General features: G+C 46.7%; 3 protein-coding genes across 4 annotated transcripts; 1 reads left to right on the top strand and 2 right to left on the bottom strand.

Annotated features, from left to right (window-relative positions):
• The first annotated feature begins 96 nt into the window (after positions 1-96).
• gcl (germ cell-less) lies at positions 97-5,407 on the top strand. The gene is made up of 8 exons (XM_011139750.2): positions 97-443; positions 949-1,072; positions 1,619-1,715; positions 1,882-2,251; positions 2,611-2,880; positions 2,969-3,187; positions 3,281-3,371; positions 3,449-5,407. The coding sequence occupies exons 1-8, from the start codon at positions 298-300 to the stop codon at positions 3,569-3,571; spliced, it is 1,440 nt and encodes a 479-aa protein (XP_011138052.1). The 5' UTR covers positions 97-297; the 3' UTR covers positions 3,572-5,407.
• A 699-nt stretch (positions 5,408-6,106) lies between these two features.
• On the bottom strand, positions 6,107-18,167 carry LOC105182373 (uncharacterized). The gene is made up of 3 exons (XM_011139749.3): positions 17,768-18,167; positions 12,021-12,182; positions 6,107-11,213 (listed from the first exon to the last, which is right to left on the bottom strand). Exons 1-3 carry the CDS (start codon positions 17,835-17,837, stop codon positions 10,945-10,947), a joined length of 501 nt encoding a protein of 166 aa, XP_011138051.1. The 5' UTR covers positions 17,838-18,167; the 3' UTR covers positions 6,107-10,944.
• A 93-nt stretch (positions 18,168-18,260) lies between these two features.
• LOC105182372 (PR domain zinc finger protein 5) lies at positions 18,261-24,418 on the bottom strand. 2 transcript variants are annotated; one of them, XR_003113045.1, is made up of 10 exons: positions 23,243-24,418; positions 22,441-22,943; positions 22,085-22,366; positions 21,789-21,984; positions 21,460-21,714; positions 20,882-21,091; positions 20,454-20,786; positions 20,206-20,369; positions 18,522-19,639; positions 18,261-18,365 (listed from the first exon to the last, which is right to left on the bottom strand). XR_003113045.1 is itself a non-coding variant. In XM_011139748.3 (9 exons), the coding sequence occupies exons 1-9, from the start codon at positions 23,567-23,569 to the stop codon at positions 19,462-19,464; spliced, it is 2,448 nt and encodes an 815-aa protein (XP_011138050.1). In that variant the 5' UTR covers positions 23,570-24,418; the 3' UTR covers positions 18,470-19,461. The 2 variants fall into 2 exon arrangements, 1 of the variants encoding a protein (XP_011138050.1); XM_011139748.3 differs by lacking the exon at positions 18,261-18,365 and having other exon boundaries at positions 18,470-19,639.
• Between the last annotated feature and the right edge of the window lie 1,421 nt (positions 24,419-25,839).

Below are 25,839 nucleotides of genomic sequence, written 5' to 3' on the forward strand. Positions count from 1 at the left end.
GGGGGGCACCTCATGCTTAAAGCCGGCCCTGGTCTCTACATATGTTCGGATGTTTACATGCGCCGTTTGTAGTAGCTCGCTCTCAACGTAAATCCGCCCATGCGCCAGTACATCCGCCTACGCGTTGTATGGACACGCTCTGTGGCTTTCGGCGTCGCGGATATTACGAAGACCGGTATAAGCGAGTGAGAGGAGGAGGAGGAGGAGGAGGAGAAAAAAGAGGAGACACCGTGGTGTACGGTTCTCGTGTGCTCGGCGACGATCCTCGGCGACTCGTGCTGGAATCTCGTCGCGACGATGGGCGGCTATATGAGCAGCATTGCCTCGATGTCAAATACGGCCGTGCACAGCGTGTGTCGCGGCCGTAAACGCAAGTACATCGAGGAGTACGACAATGAATCCGAGTCCGATTATATCGATCGAACGCTGCAAACTCCGAAAAAGTAAGACATCACTTTCATTTCACTCTTTTTTTCCCCTTTTCTACCTCGCTTCCTGCTCTCTTCCCCTCCGCCTCACTCTCTCTTTTTGTTGCTGTACATTTCTCTCTCTCTCTCTCTCTCTCTCTCTCTCTCTCTCTCTCTCTCTCTCTCTCTCTCTCTCTCTCTCTCTCTCTCTCTCTCTCTCTCTCTCTCTCTCTCTCTCTCTCTCTCTCTCTCTCTCTCTCTCTCTCTCTCTCTCTCTCTCTCTCTCTCTCTCTCTCTCTCTCTCTCTCTCTCTCTCTCTCTCTCTCCGATTTTATGCGTGATACGATTTGTATTATTGACATCAATAAATATCGTAAATGCTGATTAATATTGATAAATATCATTAATCGGTATTGTTGACAAATATCACCAACACTTTACTGTGTTAAGCAGCCTTTGACATTTCACTTACGAACGATTACTGATTAGGCCTGTCAAAAAAGAAATTTCAGCTTCACATTCCTAATATGTTGTTTTGCAGGAGAAAATTGCTTACGACAGCACAATATATATACAAAACTCTGTTCCTTGAAGAGAAAGGCAGTGACATAACTGTCCTTATACTTGGACGAGCATGGAGATTACACAAGGTCTATATTAGTCAGGTATGACTCACATGTGCTCTTTTTGCCCCTACCACCATCTAGTGGAGCTTTGGTAACAGATGCTTCGATTGCATTGACAACTTTGAAAACACTTTTTTGCCAGGAAATACTTGGTAATAATTTTATTATCTTTTACAGCTGCTTAGCTGTCTAGCTTTTAAACATTAAATATTTTTGGACACTTTGGAATCAGGAATTAAATTCAAATTACTTAACAAAATAGAATAAATTACTTAATAAAATAGATTTCATCTATTATAAAATAGATATTATAAAGTACAAAATAAAAGAAAGAGCAAGTTAAACTTTATTACTTATTTATATTTTGGTAGTTTATGAAGAATTAGAATAATTTGCAGCACAGATGCTTGAACTACTATTTTGGGAGGGAAATTTGTATTAAGGAAATATAAATTTTGAATGGGAATAAAGAATATATCATTTGGTATCATAGCTTGTTACAACTCAAACCACTATAGAGAGATGTTAATGTGTATGTAATAAATAAGACGTGTATGTAATAGATATATATTTTTGTTCCCGCAGAGTCCCTATTTTGCTAGTATGTTTTCTGGCTCTTGGAGAGAAGCTAATGAGAAGATTATTAATGTTGAAATCGCAGATCCTGATATTACATTGAACTGTAAGGATTCTTAGAACTGTGTGTGTGTGTGTGTGTGTGTGTGTGTGTGTGTGTGTGTGTGTGTGTGTGTGTGTGTGTGTGTGTGTGTGTGTGTGTGTGTGAATCTTTAACACATTAGAGATGTAGAGAAACATTGTATCACCTAAAAATAATACAATCGTTTCAGCATTGTCAATAGTTCTGGGCTCGCTGTATCACGATGAAGTCAGTCTGGAGCCGAAACAAGTTGTTTCTATTTTGGCGACTGCCACTCTGTTCCAATTGCAAGAACTGATCGACGAATGCGCCGACATTATGATACAGACTACGAACATCAAGACCGTTGTGCCGTATTACAATGCGGCTGTGTCGTACGGTGTGTCGACGGTGAAGGCAGCCGCGAAACGTTGGTTGGAGGTCAATCTATTGGCTTACGGTTACCTACATCCGACCTTCTTAAAAGAAATCACACCGGACTTGATGACAGAGTTAATCGCTAGTCCTGACTTGGTCGCTATGCAAACAGAATTTTGCATATACACGATGCTACGTGTATGGTACGTAGATAAGAGAATCAACGACGTGACCGCGTCGTGCGCGATTGTATATAATTATGCAATTAAATTAATTGCTTCACTAAATTCAATTACATAATTGATCAGCTTGAGCTTGAGCTTGACTTAATTATGAATTGTATATACAGCTTACTAAATGTAATGTGTATAACTGTGCGGTTGCGCATTAACGTTGTGTGCATTATAACGTACATAATTAAGCTGATTATTTAACAATTCAAGTAATTGCCGTTAATGCCATTAATTAAGTTGAATTGCGTAATTAAATTGTGCATATAACTTACTAGTTCCGCGATGTAATGTAATTGCATGTAATTAACGCTGTGTGTAACGTGACGCAGGTTGTTCGCACACACGCACAACGAAGAGGAGACGCCGCAGATTGAGGAATTCTTCAAGAATCATCTGTGGACGCAGCCGTTTTTGACGACGAAAGAAGGAAAGCGATACGCGGCGCCGTTCAAGGCACTAAGGATGAAATATTTGGTGTTGCACGAGCAAGATGTCAAGCTGTTAAACGCCGACAATTTAATACCGCCTGACTGGATGCACGACGCTTACAGAGAACAGTGGCTTCACGTGCTGAGAATCGACGGGCATGAGGAGAAAGGGTGAGCATCGCAGACTCGAGTTCTTTTCAAAGGTCGCGTCGGCTGGAACGGTCAGGTCGCGGGTTACACATTTCTTCGCGCGTTACAGCCCGGTGCAAATGACGGAGGAGGAATTCTCCAGGGAGTGCTTCCGGTGCGGTAGATGCATCGAGAAGCCGGGTGAGCACGTTTGGCGATGGAGGGCTTTCCACTATGGGTTGGACTTGGTGATGGCTATGGACATGACCACTTTTTACATCGAGAGGAGCAACAGAATGGATTCGAAGCACATCAAGGCCAATCACAAGGAGCACAATATAATATTGAAGTGAGTTTTGCACTTTCGTCGATTCGCGACGATCTCGACGAGAGCCGAGAGCGCGACGCTCTGAGCGTGGCACTCAACGAGGACTGATTCCAGGATCTGCCTGTTCTCATTGGACGAGCAACGGCAAGTGAAACACATTCAGAATTCGGGTCTGCTCAGGTTGTGCGTGAAGAAGAATATGCAGGTAAGTCGGCCTTCTCAGGAAAGGAGTCGTTGCTTCGGCATAACCGCCTTGTCACCTCTGCCTTCTGCTTCTTGCAGCTGCATTTAATGTCCTTGGACAAACAACTGACCTATCCTCTGTACGTGTCGGTCCGCCTGCAAGTAGTCACGCCGTTCGCATCGAGCAAGAAGGAAAACGACATCATACTTGTGGATACTTAGCATTTCGAGAATGTAACGTTGCCTGACAAATGTCGAGAGATAAAGGATGTGTGGCGTTCACCAACTCATCTACTGTAACATATTCCATTTGATCGCGAGTATTAGAATAAGTTCGTAGGCATAATAAGTGCGTCATTACTCGTTTGGCACATGGCACTTAAATTCGAACGCGGGTTACGGTTATCTTCGATAACGCAGATACATGATATGTTCTTTTTCTCTTCGCGGCCATATATAGAGACTGACCACACAGGTGTTGTCACCGCGCTTCGCTTCTCAACGGCAGGTTCCTCAGAAGTCGATTTTTTAGTTTAGTTCGCCGATCGCGACTCTATAACGTTCGGCTGTCGTCCGCAAATCAAAGGGATGCATATTGTGAGAATGAAAGACCACTGTGTTCCACTTTAAGCGAGTTCCCCCGTTTTAGCAGAGTTATTAATTCGCCGAGGAATCCGCCGTAGGGGAGAGGATTCCCACGCGCTGGGAACGGAACATTCCTTGTACACCCTTGTACATTAATGCGCGTTACATCGCAGCAAATATGCGAGTTCGCGCAGTTTGCAGTGTAACGAGGCATTCTAACGGCTCTGTCGTAGGCTTCTTCGTTAGAGATAGATTTTAATTATTCTTTGTACACTGACACACCGTATTACGTGTATAATAACACTGTTGAACGCTGTTTCGAGGCGGGCACTTCTTTTTATATAAATCTAGAAGTGAGTCTAGCCGACCGAGTAGAATCGCCATCGTGCAGTGGTAATCTGCTGAGTCGGTGGTAGTCAGAGCGCAACGCTTATAGAGTCGCAGTTCCATCGGTACGTTTTCGCTATCAAGTTGTATACATTTTTTTAGTTCGCACCGACTCTGGAGCACGCGCCGAAGTCGGCAGTGTCGTCGGCGCGGGCGGACGGCCCGGTTCCCTCGACGTCCGTTGACGTCGGTCGCGATCGATCGGCTTCCTCGCCGTCTCGCAGGCACATAATGCATTGCAGGAGGCGGCGAAAATGCAAATAAACCACGAGGCCGAGGTCGAGGAGAACCGCGCCGGAGCGCTCGCGAGTTCAGAGATCTTACAAGCGAGATTGTAGTTACCTGAAGAGCGATGTGCACACGTTTTTAGAATAAGTAACAAGCTCGTAGCTCTCCTGTCGGCGATCGACGGTTTCGTTTTATTTCTCATAACGCGGTTTAGTTGCCGTACGCGCGTCATTCTTACAGTATTAATATTTTGCTTCTTCATTTCGCGCTTCACATCGAAGTTGCATTTATGGAGACGTTGAAGGCACTCGAGGAGTTTTACGTTTTCTCCGGTATATTTTACATACGGCTATATTTGTATGTAGAACGTACACACACACACACACACACACACACACACACACACCCACACACACACACACACACACACACACACACACACACACACACACACACAATGGCATTACTCTCCGCTCGCAAAGCTATTAGAGAGAAAAGTTTCGTGTATATTCACACGCTACTCAAGGGACCGAGTGATCGAGCGTTTTTTCGTCTTCCGATCGGTAAAGAGTTTTCTTCGATTCCGGTGCCTTTTGAACATCCACCTACCTACCTACCTACCTACCTACCTACCTACCTACCTACCTACCTACCTACCTACCTACCTATCTACCTACCTACCTACCTACCTACCTATCTATCTACATACCGAAAGAGAAACTAACGCGTACAAGCAAGCTAACTTTCTTAATACACGTAAGACGATAACTTTTGTAGAGATATTTTGTTTTGTAAAGAAGTTTTTCTTATACCACGACAATCGTTCAGTAATACTGCAATAAAAACGTAAACACGCAAGCCCGTGTGCGATCTGTCATGTGTACCCACCTCCGCGGCGGCGGCGGCGGCGGCGATCATCTTCCTGAGATTCGTGCGAAAAATTGTCTTCGCCGACAGTCGCAGTGTCGAGATAACTACTTGAAATGCAGGCACGTGCAGCTTCTTTTCGAAGGAGATTTCGCAGGGGAACGGGAGAGGCGGTTCGCTAGATACACACCTGGAAAAGAGGTCGTCACTCGTGTTAATCGCTCAACATTTTATTATTGGCAGAATATTCTCTCTCTCTCTCTCTCTCTCTCTCTCTCTCTCTCTCTCCCTCTCTCTCTGTACATAGTATATGATATTGTAATGTCACTCGACAATGAACATTACGAACAGATTCAATGAGATTCGACGTAAAAGCGTTCTCTCGACCGCGTGCCGGCGGATGCGAAGAGTTCGACGAGATCTTCCGGATCTGTCGTGTTCTCGCGGAAATGAGGCAGGCGTTGAAGCGTTTACTGGGATCTCGGGCAGAAGTCACTGTTGCACACCGAGGTGAATCTCGCGCGTAACTTCGTCGAAAGTGTGAATGGAAACCGCGATGGAGGAGCGTTGCGACACTTCGAAGATAGCCACACACAGCTGGAAAACTTTCATGTAACAATATAACAGGTAATATCTCTCTTTATATTACAATATTATATCAATTTGTTAACTGTGTGCTATCTATCTTCAAGATGCAGCAGCGTGTCTCCGCAACCGTCGTCGCAGGATCGATCGTCACTTCGAGCTTGACTTGATACTTCCCGCCGATCGGGCAATTTTCGGGGAGGTTGAAGTTCGAGGCTTGAAAGGTTCTGAAGAGCGCTGCAGCGAAGCGTCGATTCTCTCTCGAGGACAGTTCACGACAGAGAGGGAATCGTGGAGCGTCCGGAAATGCGGCGGGTTTTGTGTTGTCCTGTCGCAGGCTCGATGTACAGGGGGCGATGTCGTGTCGGACGATATCGATCGAGGAATAATCGCGCGTTAATACGCGCCCGCGTTGAATCGCGGGCTTGTCTGCGAAGCATCAACCGGTACGAAAAATCGTGCGCGGTCGACCGCGCACCGCGCTGACACGTGTCGACAGAACGCGAGTCAATCGTCTCAACAACAAGAACTCCATACTTCCCCCGAACTATGGAGTCGCATCGACTCCAATGAATCTCGAATGAGACCGAGCAAGGTCACCCGGGTCGAGAGGCGACAGGAGAGTCAAGGGAGCGTCAAGGGGCAAACGGGCAAACTCTCCCTTGCGAGAAAGTCTCCACAGTCGTACTAACTGCTGACCGCTTGCGTTTCCTGGTTGTACCTGGATTGCTTCGACATTTGCACTGCACTTCAAGAGTCCTGCATAGATTCCAATCGGCCCTCCCTCTCATGACCGATTGTTCATCGAGAGAGCCTTGAACGACTTTTATTCGTCGTTTTTCCGGTGCAAACGCCATCTTCCATTATCCGTCATTAATCGAAGAGAGAAGAAAGAAGAAAAATCATACAATGAAGAAACTGATACATACTTTTCATAGGCGGAAATAAAGATAAACAATAAAGAAAAACAATCTCTATAATATAATAGCTAAATATAATATAATAGCTACTAACTAACTAAATAGCAACGGTATTCGCGAAGAACACGAACTTTCAAGGCTTCCTCGATTCATCGATGCTTTGTTCGCGTGATGCGTTGTTCGCGACAGACTTTATCTCACCCTTATCGCTCTTGTCGTCTCCGCCATTTCCTGTACCGATCGTGCGTCACGGTTGTTGCCATTCGCGCTCTAATGATAATTATTATTAGCGGTGTTACTCGTAACAACGTCTCTCGGTAAATGTATGTACTAACAATAACCATAATAATAGTAGTAGTAGTAATGGTGGTAATAGTAATTAGTAGCGACCGTATTAATGGCAATAATGGCGACGACGGGTGGGATGACGTAGCAGCAGTAGTGACGATCACTTGTTTGCCTCGCGGTGGGTCTACTATTGGTGACGCGTATTTTTTTTTATTTTCCACATTGACCAAGCGCGCTACTTCATCTAGTTTTTTTTTTCTTCTGCCGATCATCTACTTCCTCATTACTCGTGTTATTGCTCTCGTTCTCGTCGTGTTGTCGTCGCTCTCGTCGACAACGTCGCTGTCGTTACAGGTCGTCCGATTTGCAAGACGCGCTCGGCGCACGTGGCCAATCGAGAGATTCCCTTTTGTGATTTCTAACCTAACGTCGAAGCTTCAAGATACCGAGGAACATCCCGTGGACATCGTGCAGAATTGGCCGAAAGCGCGATTCTATTGGCGGATTCTATTGGCATCCTGTGATGCGCGCGTTATCCTTTACCCGTACATGGCCGCGCGCGCGCGCGCGCAAAGGAGCAACAGCAATCAAGAGCCGGTTTTTCCATCGTCGGTCGTCGACTAATCCCTCTCATCTCTCTGATTATATATATTTATATATTATGGCGAGTGTTGCGAAATCTAGAAAGAGACCGGGCGAGGGGAGACGTGGCTCGCCTGCCGGGTAAATTAGCGAACACTTGAGCCGAAGATGCAACGACCGGCTCTGAAGTTGAGTTATCGGGTTTTACACACGTTTACACACGCACGCACACTCACATACACACTCACGCGTACACAGGCACGCATACACATACAAATGGCGATTATTGTACGCTCAGGTGACTCAGTTACTGGCTTAAACTGCACTTATTGCAAAACTCTGCGAAACACGGAGTAATCGTGTGTGGACGTGACGGCGGATTTCTCGCTCCTTACTAGAGCTAAATGCGAGGTTTCTCTCGGCATATCGTCGATATGTTTATATACCGCGTACTCTTCACGTAGCCCACTTTTGTAACACAGCACTTGTCGAGGTTTAGCCCGCTCTTCCCTGAAGAGGAGGAGGGACAGTAGCGGTGTTGGACACTGATCGATTAAAAAATCTCACTTGAGGATAGGGACATATCCGAGTAAAGCTGCGTAAACAATTTTTTACCACTTTTCAAACCACATAAAATAACCAGATGAAATATCGAATTATTGATAGAAGAAAATTAATAAATGTACGTGCACGTACGTATGAGGCATTCTAAAACGGGATCTCATCGAAGTCGTTTGCATCAACTGGCGACCTCTTAGCAACGATGGACGCGCGTTACCGCGATGCTGTACAATATTATTTATAATATACGCCTCCATTGTCCAGCACCATGCCAGCACGTCCGTGCCATTGTTAATTTCGATTATCCCGGTCAATCGATCGATGCCCAATACACCGCTACGATGCAGATGGTAGTACATCGCATCCGTGCGGACCGCACTTCAGTTCGTTCTGGACGTCACATTCATGCGGTAGAAGTCGGTAAAACTCGAGAGCGCGCGGATACAAACAATACTCGCAAATACACACGGAACTAACAACGGCACGATGTTGTCCGGGCAAGAAGAAACAACGTATGATCTCCTATGAGCGACTGTATAACTTGAGTTCAACAGAACGCGGCAGAACGTTACTGAAGTGCGCACCGAGCGGATGCAAGCGGTGCATCATCCTGCGTGACGTGGGTCTTCTCGCGCCCTCGCAAACGCTACATTGACATTGCACCTCTAGAAATAAGCAGGACTGCGCCGATTTCGCGTGCACAATTCCATTTCGGCTTTCGTTCCAACGAAAAATATACTTGCACACTTCATTTCTTCTTTTTTCTTTTTTGCTTTTTACTTCGCGTGCATATACATACATCGTAAAGTTATGCGTACACACAATACACATACACACACGCACACGCAGTCGCGCAGACACAATATGCAACACACGCGTACACACAGACACAGACACGGATGTTCAGCAGTAGCAGGCGGGGTGCGAAATGTGTCGCGCGCGATGCCGCTACTCTATATTTACGTTATTTTTATACCGTGTGACTCTTTAGTTTTCCACTAATCGTAAATTCTCATTAGATATCTAAGCGAATATCTTGCAAGATATCCGCCTGTTTTCACTTTTTTTTCTCTATACGCTCTTTTTAGAACTATTATCGTTGCGCTTGTCGCAACGAGGCGAGGCAAGAATCGGCGGCCGGCCGTCTCTATACAAAAATAGACGAATCAATAGAAATCGATCAGGAATATATTATGTGAGCGGGCTAGAGAGGAGAGAGAGTGAGCGAGAGCGAGAGCGAGAGAGAGAGAGAAAACTTAAATTTTGCAAGTTCTTAAATAAACCATCAATCGCAAATTCGACTGATTTTTTATTTAACGAAGTAACGAAGCGGCACTTGTCCGGAAAAAAATATATTAACAAGTTGAACGTGAAGTAAAATTTCAAGATTGTGTTTGTGAGGATTAAAAAAACATCAATGTAAATCTCGCGGAATGGCTTCTCCTGATCGAATCCTCTTGATCCACCTTTGCGAAAAATATCCGTAGACTCGAAAAACGCTGCATCCGACACTCGCGATCAGCGCGACAATCGACCGCGCGACAAGCGCAACGTCAGCACGTGAAAAAAGCCGGTGATCGATCTTTTATCCTTATGCCGTGTATGTGTTGCTGTTTACCTTCCTTTTTCTTTTGTTCGCGAAGATATGTACTACTTGTATTGAAGTGTCGTCCTCGCGCATCTGGCAGTTATCACCGTTACACTACGTTATAATCGTCGGTTATCCGGCGGACCGTTCGCCGCCGAGGTGCCGAGACGAAATCCATCTTTACTAGTTAGCTACTGAAGGAATCTGAAGATTTTCCTAAAGAGTTTACAGCATTCTCCGCAAACGTCGGAGATCTACAACGTCGTGTGTGATTCTCGTGAAACCGTACTTCCGATGCTTCAGACACGCGTAAATATTAAATATTACACTTTATAACTTATAAAGGGAAGAGAGTAAGAGAGACAGGATAGAAAGAGAAGAAAAGCGGGGAAGTAAGAAAGGAATAATGAAGAGGATAAATCAGGAGAAAAGAGAAGGGAAATAGAGGAATTCGTAATAGCAGCGGTACGATTCCTCAAGCGTTTTCGCGAGCGTGAGCCCACGAAGAAACGGCGCTTTCAGAGAGAGTACGAGAGGCCACGTCGGATTCGTTGTACGGCTCGGGACAGAAGAAGGCCAGTTCTCGCGAAAAGTTTTCGTTGACTGCGTGTGGAAGCGCGCTTCGATCTTTATTCTCGCGATTCGATTAGGCCGGATATCTGTGATGAAGGATAGGCCGAAGATCTTCTACATCTGTACATAAACAAGGCGAGCAACTTCTCGGTTTTTCTTTCTTTCCGATGCAACAATAAGAGCCGTTTCTTCTCCCGGGGCTTCTCTTCCCTCGATTGGGGAATACCGTGGCGGCGAAATTGACGACAGTCGGTCACAGCGTTTGATCGACCAGTTGCAGACGCGTGTCCGACATACGTAAAACACACACGCACACACATACACAGGTACACGCACCCACACAGACAGCATTTACGCGAACGGTCCGTGCGGCACAACGACGACAGGCTGGCTGATTCGGATTCAGGTGTGATTCGATCGATTAGGCAGAATTAGGCTATTGAGAGAGTGGAGGTACGAGGCGGCGCGATCGGGCACGACAAGAGCAGACTCGGTGTCGCCAGAACGGCAGTCAGGAGGGATGCCAGTGGCAGTAATAAGGACGGCGTGCGGCTCTCGAGTGCGGAATTGCACAGATCACCGGTGCACGAGCAGTACGTAGCACGTACGTCGTGGGTACCGGTCCTCATAAGGCATTCGCCGTTGTCTTTCTCGTGCGTGATGTATCCGCAGCTTCGGACGACCCTCACCTTGCCGTACACTGCAACAATTCCGTTTCCTTAACACGTTGGTTTAATTCAACTTTGAGTCACCAAAGATGCGACAGAGAAGAGTAAAGATTGTTCATTTCAACGATTCCCTATCGACTATTTTTAGTTTAGTTAAATAGTTAAATAGTAGTTTAGTTAAATTAATTTATATATATATATATATACACAAATTTATATTAATATAATTTGTATAATTTTATATAAATATAATTATATAATATATAATTTTATATAATTTATATAATTTATTTAACATTGAGAGGAAAAATATCTAAAAATTAACAAATATTCGACGGGTGCTAGTAACATATTTATTTATACTAATATATTTTTTATACGGGGAAGAAATTCTTTTCCAGACTTTTCAAGAGGAATATACATTTTTTCTTAAATCTTCTCTCTCTCTCTCTCTCTCTCTCTCTCTCTCTCTCTCTCTCTCTCTCTCTTATACGAAAGTAATGGTTTCTTCGATTTAACCGAAAGATTTAGACTTAAGTAAATATGTTATTAATGCCCAATATGTTAAGGAGCATTGTTAGAAGAAAAAGAGAACAGAAAACTACCTGCTGCCAACCAACTGCTACCTGCAGAGAAGCTCTATTCTTCTTGCGAATCACGTAGGCTTCGGTCTTTAAAATATTATACACACGATGAATACGTGAAATTAATGAAAAATTAATCAAGATACGGGATCTCCGAGATGTCCTTCGTCGCGACTCCGTTAAAACTGGCGTTTAAATTGAAATCTAATCGCCGATCACTCACGTAAACAAAGAACTTTGCGTTACGGTTCTCACCTCTTTGACTGATTTTCCGGCAAAGAGTCGGCTCCAGCTGGCTGAGGTGCTCCAGGCGAGGCTGAAAGCTGCAGTTGACAGTTCCAAGACTGTATGGGTCGAATGGGTCGCCACAACGCGGGTCGTACTCGCTGTTGCACTGGTAACATATTATCGCCTCGCCTGCAATCACACAAGATCGATCAGCGTTGGCGTTACGAATCGTACGAGCGTATGAATCTACTCGAGAGCTCGAGTGCATAGACTTCAGAAAAAGAGAAGCATTTCTCACTCGCAGAGACTAAGTTCACTCGCGATTCTACGGGCAAGTTCGAGAAAGCAGACGTCGGCCGGACGAGATTCGAACACGTCCAGAGCGAGGCCAAGAGAGAAGGTCTGGTTCACGTTGTCTGGTCCTACTATGACGTAACACGCTGCACGCACACCCGTTGCGTCCCACGGAACCAGGCTGATACCGAACAGCGCCAGCTGATATCGAACAGCATAGCGAGGCACGCGATGACCTACACTCAGCTGTCGTGGATCGATACGAAGAATCCAAATCTTACAAGTACCCGCGCAATTAGGGACGAATAATGAAGAAGCGCGCGTCAAATTCACCTTCTCCCTCTTCCTACTCCCTCCTCCTTCACCTGCTCTCTTCTCCCCCTCTCTTGTCCAACTCATCGTGCAGCTCGCTGTGCGTGAATTTAACTGACCCATTTCGCGTCCCCCGGACGCTGATAACATGGAAACATGGCTGCGTCCTAATTATTGAAGAAAAATTAAAGGAAGAAATCATAATAATCGTCGAGCGATTTGTTCTCGGTACATATCTGTCTCTTTCTTCTCTCGCTCTCTCATCGTTCTTCTTTTTCGCCAAGAACCGCGGAATATCACCACCCGTGTGTAGGTCGCGATCAATCCCGACTAGGATAATATTACGGGAAGCCTAAAGATCGAATTTTATTATCCTCCGCGATGGACGGCCGCCAAGTTTCACTAACGGCCGATCATTTATCTGATAAGACCACACAATTTCACCCTTTCTTCCTCTCACATTATTCGCTCGCAAACTCGCAGGAATATACTTTTGACAAATTACCGTTATCCGAATGAGTTCCTATTGATCGTCGGTGAAGTCGAGCGTATGTGACAGGTACACTACATACGTTCTGAAAGAAAAAAAAAAAAAACTAACCAGAAGAAGCGCGAATAACGCCGGGCTAACTTCGTCGGACTACGAAAATCCAACCACCGTTTTGTCTAGGCAGCTAAATCGATTTCCCGGCGAATGTCCTGCGGCTGAATAAATGATGAAACGAGATACGTTTAATTTTCTGATTTGCCAAGATTCGCCCGAAGCGGACTTGAATATTAATGGATAAAAAGAGGGAGAGAGAGAGAGAGAGAGAGAGAGAGAGAGAGAGAGAGAGAGAGAGAGAGAGAGAGAGAGAGAGAGAGAGAGAGAGGAGCAAGAGTCTCCTTGGTGACGACACGAGAGTGTGTGCGCGTGTAATATCATTAAGATGGTAAACGGATAAAATAGAGAGGAAAGAGTAACCTTATCATTACTCGGAAAACAAGATAAACATACTAAACATACGGAAAGAGGTAGATGGGCCGCAGGGGTTGAGTAGGAGGAAAGGGGTGAGAAGGAGAAAGTGGGTCGCTCGATAGCCTCACACGAGAACGGCGGGCTCCGTAGACGCTATCCTAAATTTCAACAAATTGCCGGATATAGCCGCGCACATACATCCGCGACGACGTCGTAAACGCGCGAATTGCCGATGCCAGTTAACTTCGTATCGGCAATTATTTCGACCGACCGCGACAGAAGAGAGCACGAAGAGCAGGGGCGCGTGTCGTCCGCTGAGTTGCGCGCATCCGACGAGCGGTCGAAGCTACGACTCTCCCGGTTGGGAATCGCGTTTATCGCGGAAATAACCACGCGATCTCAATCCGAAGAACGCAGGATTTTAAGGAGCAACCGGGACAATTGGCGCGGGCCGAACAGACGATTGTCGAGAATCGCCGCTGGTCGATCTTCATTAAATTCATAAAACGGAGATAGCACAAATAAAGGACGCCTTAAAGAGATATCTTACTCGCTTTAGCTCGCATTAATAATCGTAATTTGAGACTTGTTTTACATGAGATCTGAATTCAGAGTTAGATATGAATTTTTTCACTCAGAATTACGTCCATAATCGTGATCCAATTGCAAAATTCATATTTTGCAACTTTAAATTCAAATTCGAATATCTTACTTGTGTGTGTGTGTGTGTGTGTGTGTGTGTGAATTGAAATCAAGTTTCAAATAATAACTCAGCAAACACAATATCACGTGCATGTTAGTTGTAATTTCTTATTCAACAATATAACTGTTATATAACACATGTGTTATATATTGTGTTTGCTGGGAATTAACGTTAAACGCCTCACAGACGTATTTGGAACGTATTTGTGTTGCCTGATAGACGAGAACGGGAGAGAGATCTCATTATCGTTTGGCAGACTTAATTAGCAGAGTTTAATCATCGCGCGATCGTTGCTTGGCGGCCAAGTCAGTCTGAAAATCTCTGCACCTTTCACCTTTGCGCTGTCAGCGATGCGGGCGAGTTACGTCATCAGCTCGCGGATCGCGCGCATCCGGCGCCGTCGAGGAAACGAATATCCATTGTGCGACCGCGACCGCTTCCACGAGGCTCAACTTTTCCCTTGTCGCCGTCGTCGTCGTCGTTGTCGCGGAAATCGTCGGAAGCGTTGGACATGTATCGACAACGTCGACGGCGGGAAACGCGGCCGAAGCACGGTGATTCGCTCGACCGAATATTTAATATGCGAAGACCGAATCGAAATCAGGTTGCGAGCGAGCTCGATAACTCGAGGACTCGCGATTTCGCGGAACCGAATGTTTAATTTTCCATGCTGACAAGTCGCTAGGCTGGTGGAAAATTGATTTTCCGCCGGCAGCGTGCAACGGAAATTCGAAAATGCCTGATACAGGATACGCCGGCTCGCTGAAGTCCTGGCCGTTCTCTCTGCGCTTTTCTCCTGGAGGAAAGCGGTGGCGAAAATAGCGAAAAAAATGTGTTACATCGCGAAAATTTGTCACGTCGAGATTTATTTGCGAATCGCTTTAATTACGAAACGCCGAGCGAGACGCGAGATTCAAATGTTCGTTCAACGGTTATTCCGGACTCATCCTGGCCGAGCGCGAATGTGCGCACCTACTGTGACATTCTTCCTGCACGGTAACGAGATTGCGCTTGAAAATGGTACGCGTAGACTCATTTTCGCGGCACGGTGTTTCGAAGTACCACAAGTGCTACCGTTGTAGGAATTCTCCGATAGCAATCTCGGCTCTCTCGCTGGCCGTGATGCCGACGCGCTCGACGATAACGTATCGCTGAGTATTGTTAATGCAACAACGGAAGGATGCGCGGCCGATGTTCCGTGAATGAATCCGAGCGAATCGAGCGAGATGCGCTCTGCAAATGGAATATTGGACGCAGAAGATCGAAACTTGTCGAGATCGGGCGAGAATCGACCGCGAAGTTTCCCCGAAGAGTCCGTTCTACTTTCTCCCGATGCGCCGATATGACGTAATAGACGGTTGAATATACATAACGAAAGCGTATTGAAATTCTAAGGACGAGAGTTCGGTCCGTTCTCGCTTACGATTACGAAAAATCGAAGAGAGACCAACGTTCGCGAGAACAACGTGTCGGTCTTCCCTGCGAGAATTGAACCTAGGCAGAAAAGAAAATCATGATAACATCAAAATTACATCAAAATGGAAAAATAAGTTTTCCTCATCATTTTGACGTCATTTCGATGTCATTATGATTTTTTCTTCTACCTGGGAAGCAGACGGCCGGGACAGCGGAAACTGCGAATCGGTTTCGGTTTTCGGATTTCGATGGTGGACGAAAGCTGCAGAAGACATGTGTCCTCCGGCTGACTCGCCTATCTACCCGCGAGGTGGATGAATAATATATCCCGCGGTGGAACCAATTTCCGACGCAGCGCGTTCCGATTCGTCACAGCGATATATATTTCACGCGCACGATGGCCCTCCCCGTAATTAACTCGAGGACGTTGTGATGAACCGTTCGGGATCGCCCGCAGTTTGTAACGATCCCATTCACGCAGAGACGGTTACACGTAATTCGACTTACGTAACTCACACACGCGCGCGCGCGCGCGAATGTAATGTAAGCGAGAGGACTCGCGGTTTTGTACAATACAAAAAGGACTCGAGAGAGAGAGAGAGAGAGAGAGAGAGAGAGAGAGAGAGAGAGAGAGGGAGAGAGAGAGAGAGAGAGAGACCTCTGTGGAAGTTACGTTTGAAAAACGTTCCACTTTTCTGAAAGAGGCATTCTTCCCACACCCTCACGGACAGCGCGATGAATTTCGGAAGGACTCCCTCCCGTCGTGAGAGAAAGACTTTCCGAAAACCTTCGGATCTTCTACACAGCTCTCTAATCTTTTACGCGAGTTAAAAAAACGCCCTATTTTCCCGGTAGCCTCTTCTTGAGGAAAGCTTCAAGACGCTGCAATTGGTCTTGAAGCTCTCGTCGAGGAGTCCAAGAGATGTCGGTTCGACCTCCCGGACGCTCTTCGGCAGGACCGGGCTCGTGTTGTCTGGCGTTCCTGCAACCCCGCCGACGACGAGCCATCGGCTTCTATCCCCGGTGGATCCTTCGCGGCGGCAAGCTCTCCTGTCGTCACTTTTACGCCGCATTGCGTCGCGCGATGATGTATACGACTCTTTTCTTCACTTGTAAATAAAGTGCACAAGGTCGTGCTATCGATCGTTCTCGCGCTTTCGGCCAAGCACCGTGCTCGCGAGTGGCAATTAGTTCAATTTCGTTCGAAGGACGGTACGAGAGCGTGCACGAGCGATAGCATCGGGAACGCCGAGTCATCGTGGCGAATTTGTACGAAAAACACGAGCGTTTAGCTCGTGTCAGTTCATACACAATCTGCAAATTACTTTCTACTCGACCTTACGACGGCTGTCAGCCGGCAGACTGATCATCGTGCATATTTTCCTAGAAAATATCACGTCAATGGAGACCGACGCTCGTAAAGCGTGAGTTCTATACTATACTGAAGTGAGCCTTCAAGGAGACGAACAGATGGAATTGTTATCTTTGTCAGTAACAAGTGCTGAAAATATGTGTGTGTGTGTGTGTGTGTGTGACTGCTGAAGATGAAGATAAATCAACGTTTTAGCCGATCTATCTCCTTCAAGGACATGTCTCCTTCGCTTCAGTATATTATAGAGCTCAGCCCCAAGGACGTCCTGACCTTGCGGGCGAGCTTTACGGACGTTTTTTAGAAGCGATTTTCGGCAGAAAATCAACAACACGACTCACTGCTTGACGATTTTAAGCAAACAAGCGAGATGGTGACTTGAGGAAAGGCACACAAACGAAATCCCTGTTCCTTTAAATATATTCGGAATACATCCTCGCCAAGAGAAGGGTATTTCGGTTTGTATGCTGTTTTCCGAGACTCCAATCAAGATAAATTTATGCTACTTTACATTCTACCAATTACTTCGTCTTAAGTAAATCGAAGCGCGTCGTCACGAACGTGCGCTAAGCGCAACGTCTCGGTGCGATCACGACGAGGGAGTCGCGCGATTTTCAATCCTTCGAAGGATCCCGAGAGTTGAATCGCGCCTCGCGCGGGGGAGGATCGATCGTGGTTCTGTGGGAAGGCCTCGGTGGCCGCCGAGTTCGATCGGCACTCACCGCGATCGAAAGTGGCCGCCAGGACAACGAGGACGAGGCCGGTGATCAGCGCGGCACGGTTCGCGATCATGGTCGCGATTGCCGGACCATGTGCGTGCTTTCTGTCTCGACTCTAATTCCGCGATCGTCGCATGGAAGGCGAGCACGTCCACGTCTACGTCGTCGTCGTCGTCGTCGTCGTCGTCGTCGTCGTCGTCGTCGTCGTCGTCGTCGTCGTCGTCGTCGTCGACCAGGAAGGAGAGGCAGTGAATGATATACGACGTCGTCGTCTCGCTTCGCCTCGCGTTACGTCGCTTACGTCCAAGGGTGAGAGGAGCACGACTATTAGGCACGGCCCGTTTGCTGGCGATCGCGCACCGTGTTCGCGATCGTGCCCGGACGCATAGCAACTGACGCGCCGATACCCGTCGACCGAGTCACCGAGTTTCCCTTGCCTGCTATATCCGCACTATGCGGCAGATCCCACCCCCTCTGGACGGACGCGATGCGCCCGCTGCGCCGGTGCAATCGTCGATGGTGGTGCACACACGCTACTCCTCCCTCCTTCGCCTGCTTCCGGAATGCACATCCCCGCGCTGGCGAAGCAGCCGGGGGAGACCTGCCGTTGTGGAGATTAATATTTGTAAGAAGACGCATTCCTTTCCGCTCTCGGGGCGGTTCGCAACTCGCAACTCTGTGCGGCGAGAGTAAGAGAGCGAGAAAGAATCTTTCGACATGGTTTATTGTAAATGAACTATATATAAAACAAACTTACAAAGTGTACAATTAAATTACGTGGCATCGCTGTCGGCTGAGAAGACGTCTGCTTACTCGTGACCGCGACAAACGATGATCTTCGGTATTCTTCTTGAGAACTCAGCATTCGAGTCGCGCGACGATCGCTGAGAGATCGTGACGTCGAAGTCACGGATTGCGGGATTGCGGGATTGCGGGAATGTGTTCTAACGCAATTTAAGGCGATTGAGGATTCTCGACACCTTCTCCGTTTATCTCTCTCTAAAACGCAAGATAACTCACAACGGTATTAAAACACAACGTGTCAACGAACTCGCGATGTGTGTGTCGCGCGGAGGACTCTCCGTATTCTCACGTCACTGCAACCGGTCGACCACAATGTCATTTTCATCGCTACAGACCGTACATAATACAAATTGCGTAACTAAAGTTCCCTGTTGGCCGTCCGAACGTTCGTGTAACTAACTAAATTCTTTTCCCCTAATCAACACGCTTAAGATTCTCCTTACCGTCGTTCTAGAAACACCTTCTCCCCTTCTCTCTCTCTCTCTCTCTCTCTCCTCCTGCGCGCGGTTAGCTGCGCCGTCGGACTATAATAACACTGTAAAACAAAGCACTTATACAGGCACGTTCATCAGCGTAAGTACTAGTATCAATAGCCTCGCATTCAACAAACATCTCAACGTTACGCGCTCGCGGTTACATACTAAAGGACTCTTCCGTTCAATACTTATGAACAAAAACGGCACGTCGGTCTGAGCCTTCGGGCCAAAGTTCGACGCACTTTATATACAGAGTGTCCATCGCGACTCAAACGGTTCGAGCTTGAGAAGCCCTTCGATGAACACTCTGTACACATATACTATGAGAGACGAACTCTCTCGTGTAGATAGTACGAGGCACATATTGTGATACAACTTCGATCGGGTCCATGTTAGTCGAAGAGTCACGAGCGGTCTTCATTTCTCGGGCTCCTCGGGATGCTCCGTCTTGATGTGGTGGGTGAACATATACTGCGTGGTGAATCGTTTTTTACAGTAAGGACATTGATACGGCATTATTGGATGAGCTGACCTCAAGTGAGCCACGGCTAGCTCCCTCGACACGAACGGCGACTTGCACACGCCACATCGATACCTAGAAGCACGTACGCGTGTTACGCGAAGGCAGCAATCATCCGGTTACTCGGAATGTAGCTCGCCCTCCTTGCTTTTTTTCGTCACGAACATAGACTTATACACAGAGTGGCCTTCTCATGGGGATTCTTGTCCGAATTGATTTGAATCTGATAAAAACAAGTGGTATCTACGATTAAAAGTACTTTCATGCTTTCTCGATGCATGCTTCTCCCTTAAGAGTTTTGTTCTGTTTAAGGGGAAGGTGGGGAGGGGGGGGGAGTAAGTGCCACTTGTCTTTACCAATTTTAAATCACTTCGAAGAAAATCCTGCTAAGGAACTTCTGAACATCCTGTACATAGAGTGAGTGCTTCACAAAAAGCTGACCTTCGCAGCTGCCGCTTCGCAGACCTTCGATCTTTGTCTAGCTTGGCTCTAGCTAGACGAACATTGCACGCCTGTGGTCAGTGGAAAAGGAATATAGAGCTGTTTTTCACATCTCGTTTTCCAATCTCTCGTAAGAAAGCGCACTCCATGTACATAAGTCTATGGTAACGAAGTTTCGACATTCGAACCCTTTCACTCACCCGTTAGTTGTCTTGATGAGAGTCCGTTTGAAAGGCGGGGGTGCGCTCTGCTCGTTGATTTCGATTCTGGGCTCGATGATAGGTACGCTGTACTCCAAGATCTCCGGGCTTAATTTTGGCATCGACTCGTCGTCCGCCTCGACTTTGATCTCACGTTGTTGTGTCTGAAAGGTGAGACACTGTTAGTCGCGGAATACGTCTGATGTACGACATCATTGTTAATAGGCGTCATCCACCATGTCACACACCATGTTGCCATAAGTGTCGTTGTTGTACATTCTCATGTGGGAGTTTCGTGACGGTAACGATGCCGGGTCCCGCTTGTGTCTCTTATTGCTGTCGTGAGTCGACGTTCTTTGCGCGGGTTCCGCAGCGGGCCTCTTATCCGACAACGCGCCGCCTGTGCACTGATGAGCGAGCAGCGACACTTCTTTGAAGAAGATCTTGTTACACTTGGCGCAGTGATAGGTCTTATCCACCATGTGTGTCTTTTGATGCGCCTTGTACAGAGACTTATCCACGAAGGACTTCTTGCAGCTGTTGCACGTGTATGCGGCCTTATCGGCGCGCTTATGACTCGCCTATCAATCAGAAGATTGCTCGTGTATGGAAAAAAGTATACGATGACGTGACAAATGGCTAATTCTAAATGAACGCGCTGTGAAAGAGTACTCACTTCGTGCCTGACCAGCTGCCATTGTTCCTTGAACGACTTCTTACACACGTGACACGTGAAGTTCTTGCAGTTGTAATTGTCCGAGTGCGTCTGGAGATGCGCCAGCATCGTCGTATGGTCGCCGAACCACTGCGAACAGATGCCGCATTTTGCTATTTTTTTAAACTCAGCAGGCTCATCCTCCGGCGACGCGTCGTGCTTCTCCATCATCTGCAATTGAAAACGCGACGATTATAATTTAATTACTTATCGTATATCGTCTCAATCGATTTTTCACTTGACGACGATTCCATTTTATCCTCCGACCGTTAATTACTCGCGCAACGATCAACTTGCGTCGACTTTTGTAGGATATGAATATGTGCTTGCGAGTAGAAATTTAAGAGCTTTGGGATAATCTCATTGATCGTCGAATAAATCATGGATTTTACATCATATGCAAACATATTTGCAGAAGCACTAGGAAAGATCGTTGAACGAAATTATAAGTTATCGATTTGATTTTACATCGTTACATAAATTTATTCGCGTTAATCAGAAAAAAAAAAAAAAGGAAAAAGAAAGTGATCTGGACAAACCTCGGAATACGATCTTTTGTTGACACGAGTTCTGGCTTCTCTCGCCGCTTCCCTCGCCTCTCTCTCAGCATTCAATGCCTCCTCTTGCTCGACCGCCGACATTACTGGCGACACCTCTGCTTGCTTGTCGTGTGACATTTTGTGCGCCGCTAACCGTATGAGCAGGCCGAACAGTCGGCCGCAAAAGTTACACTTGTACTTCTTCGGCTTGTGAGTACGCATGTGGTTCGACAATGCGCTCTGCGCTGTGCAAACCTGGCAAACACACGATTGTTAGCAATCGTTGTAATCGTTGAGAAAGCAAAGCTCTTACTCGCAATAACGAGTACCTTTCCGCATGTGGGACACTTGAGGGACTTTGAGTTTTCGTAGAATGGATCTATCCTTTTAACTTCTCCCATTCGTTCCACTCTCACCATCGGAAATGTAGGCTCTGCTGAAAACGGTCTTTGTGGTAACAACGAACTGTCGTTCATTCGATGCAACTGCATGTGGTTTTGGTAAGCTCGTACAGTAGGGAAACACCTGAAAGCACAAACGCGCACAGGTACGCTCAAGCATATCGAACGAAACGGATATAATAATTTGGGGGAGCATTGTAAAAGAAATATGTTTCTAAACTCACCTATTGCACAATGAACACCGTGTGTTTCTGTCGAGAAATTCGGTCAATTCGGCCAAATGGTGACACAATCTGTGCTGTTTCAACATGTTCCAGCTTAGAAATTGCCGGTCGCACTGGTCGCAGTCGTTTAAGTTCTCGACTGAGCCCAACCTCACTACCAAATGATAATCAGCTTCGTGTTTCGCCAAGAGTTCCACGGACTCGAAGGATACGTAGCATCTTTTGCAAGTAAAGTCGCGCGGGCAAAACACCTGCATGTGCTTCACCAGACTGTCTCTCGATCTGAAATCAATCGATGCTGGTCATCACTAAATTGACGAAATGCTCTCGCTGTGTTACGGAGTTGCGAAACTCACTTGAAGTATGTGTTGCACGGCACGCACCACCATTCGGAAGTTAGCTTTGCCTTGGTCTGCAGCCTCTGTCGGTGGTCCACCGTTAAACTGTTCTTTGCCAGATTGTTCAACGTGATATTGCCGGTCAATGCCTGCTCCAAGATGCTCGTACGCTTCTCTTCCTTCCTCGCTTGGTATTCTGCTTTAGAGAATGCCTGCTCATCTCCCGTATCAAATGTAGGAACTGTATTTGTCACTGTTCGTAAACTCGTGTTGTAAGACTCCAACCATTTGGGCCTTCTAACCGGTGACTCACAAGCGGTAATTTGGTCGTTCAAGTTTGTGTCCGTGGTCATCTCCTTTATCTCCACTTCGCATGGTAATTCAGGCAGGCTCTCTATGCAAGTGTTTTGCAGCTGGTCTTGATTGATCTGATTGATCGGAGCTAATGAGTTGTCAAGTGGCAGTGAATTTGGCAAAGGGACCAAAGGTGGTGGCGCTCTGGATTTCTTGCACAGTTGCGCCTGTTGATTAAAACACCGACGGTTAAGGGAGAATCCTACCAAATTGATTTCAGTCCATTGCAATCTCAATGAAATCATAAATCACAAGCTACCCACCAAGCCCAAAAACCTTGGAAATACTGAGAGAATGATCTCTAAAGCAACAACAGAGTTATGATGGATCTGTACGATTTATATACGATATAACTCCAAGATCTCTCTGTAATAGATCCGCCAGCTCCTTCAACTACTACTATTAAACCTACACCTACACAAACCTTGTGAATCTCTAAAACGCATCAACTGCCTAAACAACAAACCTGGCATGGGTCTTGCGAGTTGGTCATAGCGTCCAAAAATATCCGCACCGACTCAGTCTGCTGGGACTTCAGTAGCATGTTGAACATCTTCTTGAAGACGTCCAGGCAGTGCTCCCGGAACTCGTAAGCGTCGTCCAACCTGGCCGCGCAGAACTGGCAAATCTGCTTGGGCAACGGGTCGGTTTGATACACCAACACTGGCAGGCAGCCGCGCAGCTTGTGAGGCACCTTGCGCTGCATGCTCTCGTTGCCAAAGATCGGCATCATCTCGTTCTTTTTCTCCAGGCAAAGTCTGCAGACATTTTCCAGCTTGTCGACCGTAGCCATGGTGCGAAGAGAATCGCGGTGTCACCGTCACGCCTTGCCGTCGTGCTCGACACGACGATATCGTCCGACTTAGGTTAGCTGACTGTCAGCGAGCCAACGAGGCGGCTCAGGACGAACGCGTCTCCACGGTCATGTTCCCGGGGCGAGCTTGCAGCAGAAGAAGACGCGCGAGTGCCAGTTCCAGTCGCTCGGCAGCTCGCTCGCTCGCTCGCTCGCTCGCTCGCTCACTCGCTCGCGTGTCCCTTTCGTCGATATTACTTCACTTTCACCTGTTCAGCATTAGCCTTTGAAGTGTAACGACTCGAACGGCTGGAACCGGTTTCGCACGTCGGGGACAATTTACTGACGTGCGCATACGTTTCGCGCCGTTGTCATCTCGCCGAGTACCTGGTGCACCTATCACGGGAGCGCGGCGGAAGAAGGTGGCGAGCGTCGTCACGTTGTCCTCGAGACCTCGGACGTGATGCACTCATTGGAGCACGTAGCGCCATGTAAACGATGCTCTTCAGCAACTCTCCCTCTCTCTCTCTCTCTCCTTTTCGCTCCTTCGCTCTCGCTCGCCCTCTCTCGCTCTGTCTTACTTCCCCTCTCTCTTTCTCACGACCCTTATCCTCTTCGTCGCTGTTCGCGCCCACTCGGGCCATTGTGCCCGAAACGAATCAGAAGTCCGAGAAAACGTGACCATCGTGTCGTCTGCAACACGTGCTATCAATACCCCGCCGAATGCACGGCATTTTTGCAACGGGCCTTCTTTTCCGTTCTCAAGTCTCAAGGTGTCTCCTCGCACACCTCGATTCTCGATTTTAATAACTCGCCGTGGTCCTGCTTGACGGTCGCTCGTTCTTGCATCCTTGAGCGACGGGCGCAGGCGCACGGCGGCGATTAGACGCTCGTTTCACGTGCAATTTACTTTCTAACATTGATATTTCCGTCCGTAAAATTAATGCGGCATTAAACTCTTACTTTCCACAGACATCTTTATTTTCATTTCACCCTCGGCTCGGCATGCGCCGAGACTGCCGAGATGTCGGGTCCAACACCTTCGGTACAGTTCCAAAATTTTTATTGAGCAAAATATACGACACACATTGTCTTATCGTTATATATGCACTTCATTATACTCCGATTAATAATTATCTGCGAATTCTCTTTTATTCTCTAACCGTATGCATCTGTGTGTACGTGTGTGCAGAAGCTTGTATAATAATAACGCCGTAGATGTAGCCGTATATTAAGCAGATATACTTGGAAATAGATTTTTTAATGCGTATCGTGTCGCATTTTCATAAAAATATAGCGTCTTATTCCAAGCGAGCTGTGTCCAAAGTAGCATATTATCGTTTGATAATTATCATTCACTGATTCACACATGGAAAGTCGGTTCGTTAAAATAAATGACGTCTCACATACAATACAGTAGTCTTATATTAAACAATTAATAGGGAGAGGAGGTTCCTGAGACTTCACAGCGATCTTCTATCTGGCTCGAAGTCGTGTGTGTGTGTGTGTGTGTGTGTGTGGTTGAATGTGAAGCGGGCCGGTTGTCTGCAGATAATGGAATGGAAAAAAGGAGATTGCGCTTGTATCAAGCGATTGACGCATGTAATATTCATCGCAGGTGCGTTGGCGAGAAGACAACCGCGCGGACCGCTCATGACGCTTTTCGATTCTCTGGGAAGGTTTGCCGCGAGACTCGCGAATTTCCAAGATTCTGATAATTAACGTTATTAATCATTAACATTCACTATTAATAATAACATCGTGCGTTTCTCTCGCTGGACGTCACGACTGGGGGAGGATCGTTCGAATTGTGTGTCGTTTACTAAATCTATCCCAATTTCTGTGACTCTCGCTGGTCTCGTAAGGGAATCTTTTTTGTGTCCGCCGTTATCGCACGGGAATGATTACACACTCGTTTGTGAGACGATCCGGACACATTCTTTTCCGACGAAAGTTCCGATAAAGCGTATTAAACCTTCACGATTACGAGTAATTTTTTGGGAGCTTACGTAATAATTCGATAAGAGCCGAAGTGATAATATACAAGACGTTCAACGTTACAACTGCAATGGAAGATTCGGGGAAAATATATGGGGGATGAAACGTCCCTAACCTGGCCTAACGTCCCTGGCCAGCAGATTTATCACTTATTTATTTGTTTACTTTACTTTTTGAATTCCCATACATCTTAATATGTCTGATAAAAAAATATCTGCGTGAAAGCACCGAAAACGAGTTTTTTTCGGTTATCGGACGTTTTATCCCAATTT

This window comes from Harpegnathos saltator, unplaced genomic scaffold (assembly GCF_003227715.2).
Source record: "Harpegnathos saltator strain DR-91 unplaced genomic scaffold, Hsal_v8.6 scaffold104, whole genome shotgun sequence".
NCBI classification, from domain to species: domain Eukaryota; kingdom Metazoa; phylum Arthropoda; class Insecta; order Hymenoptera; family Formicidae; genus Harpegnathos; species Harpegnathos saltator.

What these genes read in the sequence shown, in the direction of transcription:
- gcl (XM_011139750.2), top strand. Translation starts at nt 298, where the DNA reads ATGGGCGGCTATATGAGCAGCATTGCCTCGATGTCAAATACGGCCGTG. An exon ending in TACACGATGCTACGTGTATG is followed by an intron (nt 2,252 to 2,610) that starts GTACGTAGATAA and finishes AACGTGACGCAG; the next exon opens with GTTGTTCGCACACACGCACA. An exon ending in GACGGGCATGAGGAGAAAGG is followed by an intron (nt 2,881 to 2,968) that starts GTGAGCATCGCA and finishes CGCGCGTTACAG; the next exon opens with CCCGGTGCAAATGACGGAGG.
- LOC105182373 (XM_011139749.3), bottom strand. Translation starts at nt 17,837, where the DNA reads ATGATCGCGAACCGTGCCGCGCTGATCACCGGCCTCGTCCTCGTTGTC. An exon ending in GGCGGCCACTTTCGATCGCG is followed by an intron (nt 12,183 to 17,767) that starts GTGAGTGCCGAT and finishes GTGTGATTGCAG; the next exon opens with GCGAGGCGATAATATGTTAC. An exon ending in CCGGAAAATCAGTCAAAGAG is followed by an intron (nt 11,214 to 12,020) that starts GTGAGAACCGTA and finishes GAATTGTTGCAG; the next exon opens with TGTACGGCAAGGTGAGGGTC.
- LOC105182372 (XM_011139748.3), bottom strand. Translation starts at nt 23,569, where the DNA reads ATGGCTACGGTCGACAAGCTGGAAAATGTCTGCAGACTTTGCCTGGAG. An exon ending in ACTCGCAAGACCCATGCCAG is followed by an intron (nt 22,944 to 23,242) that starts GTTTGTTGTTTA and finishes TTTAATCAACAG; the next exon opens with GCGCAACTGTGCAAGAAATC. An exon ending in ACAAAAGATCGTATTCCGAG is followed by an intron (nt 21,092 to 21,459) that starts GTTTGTCCAGAT and finishes TTTCAATTGCAG; the next exon opens with ATGATGGAGAAGCACGACGC.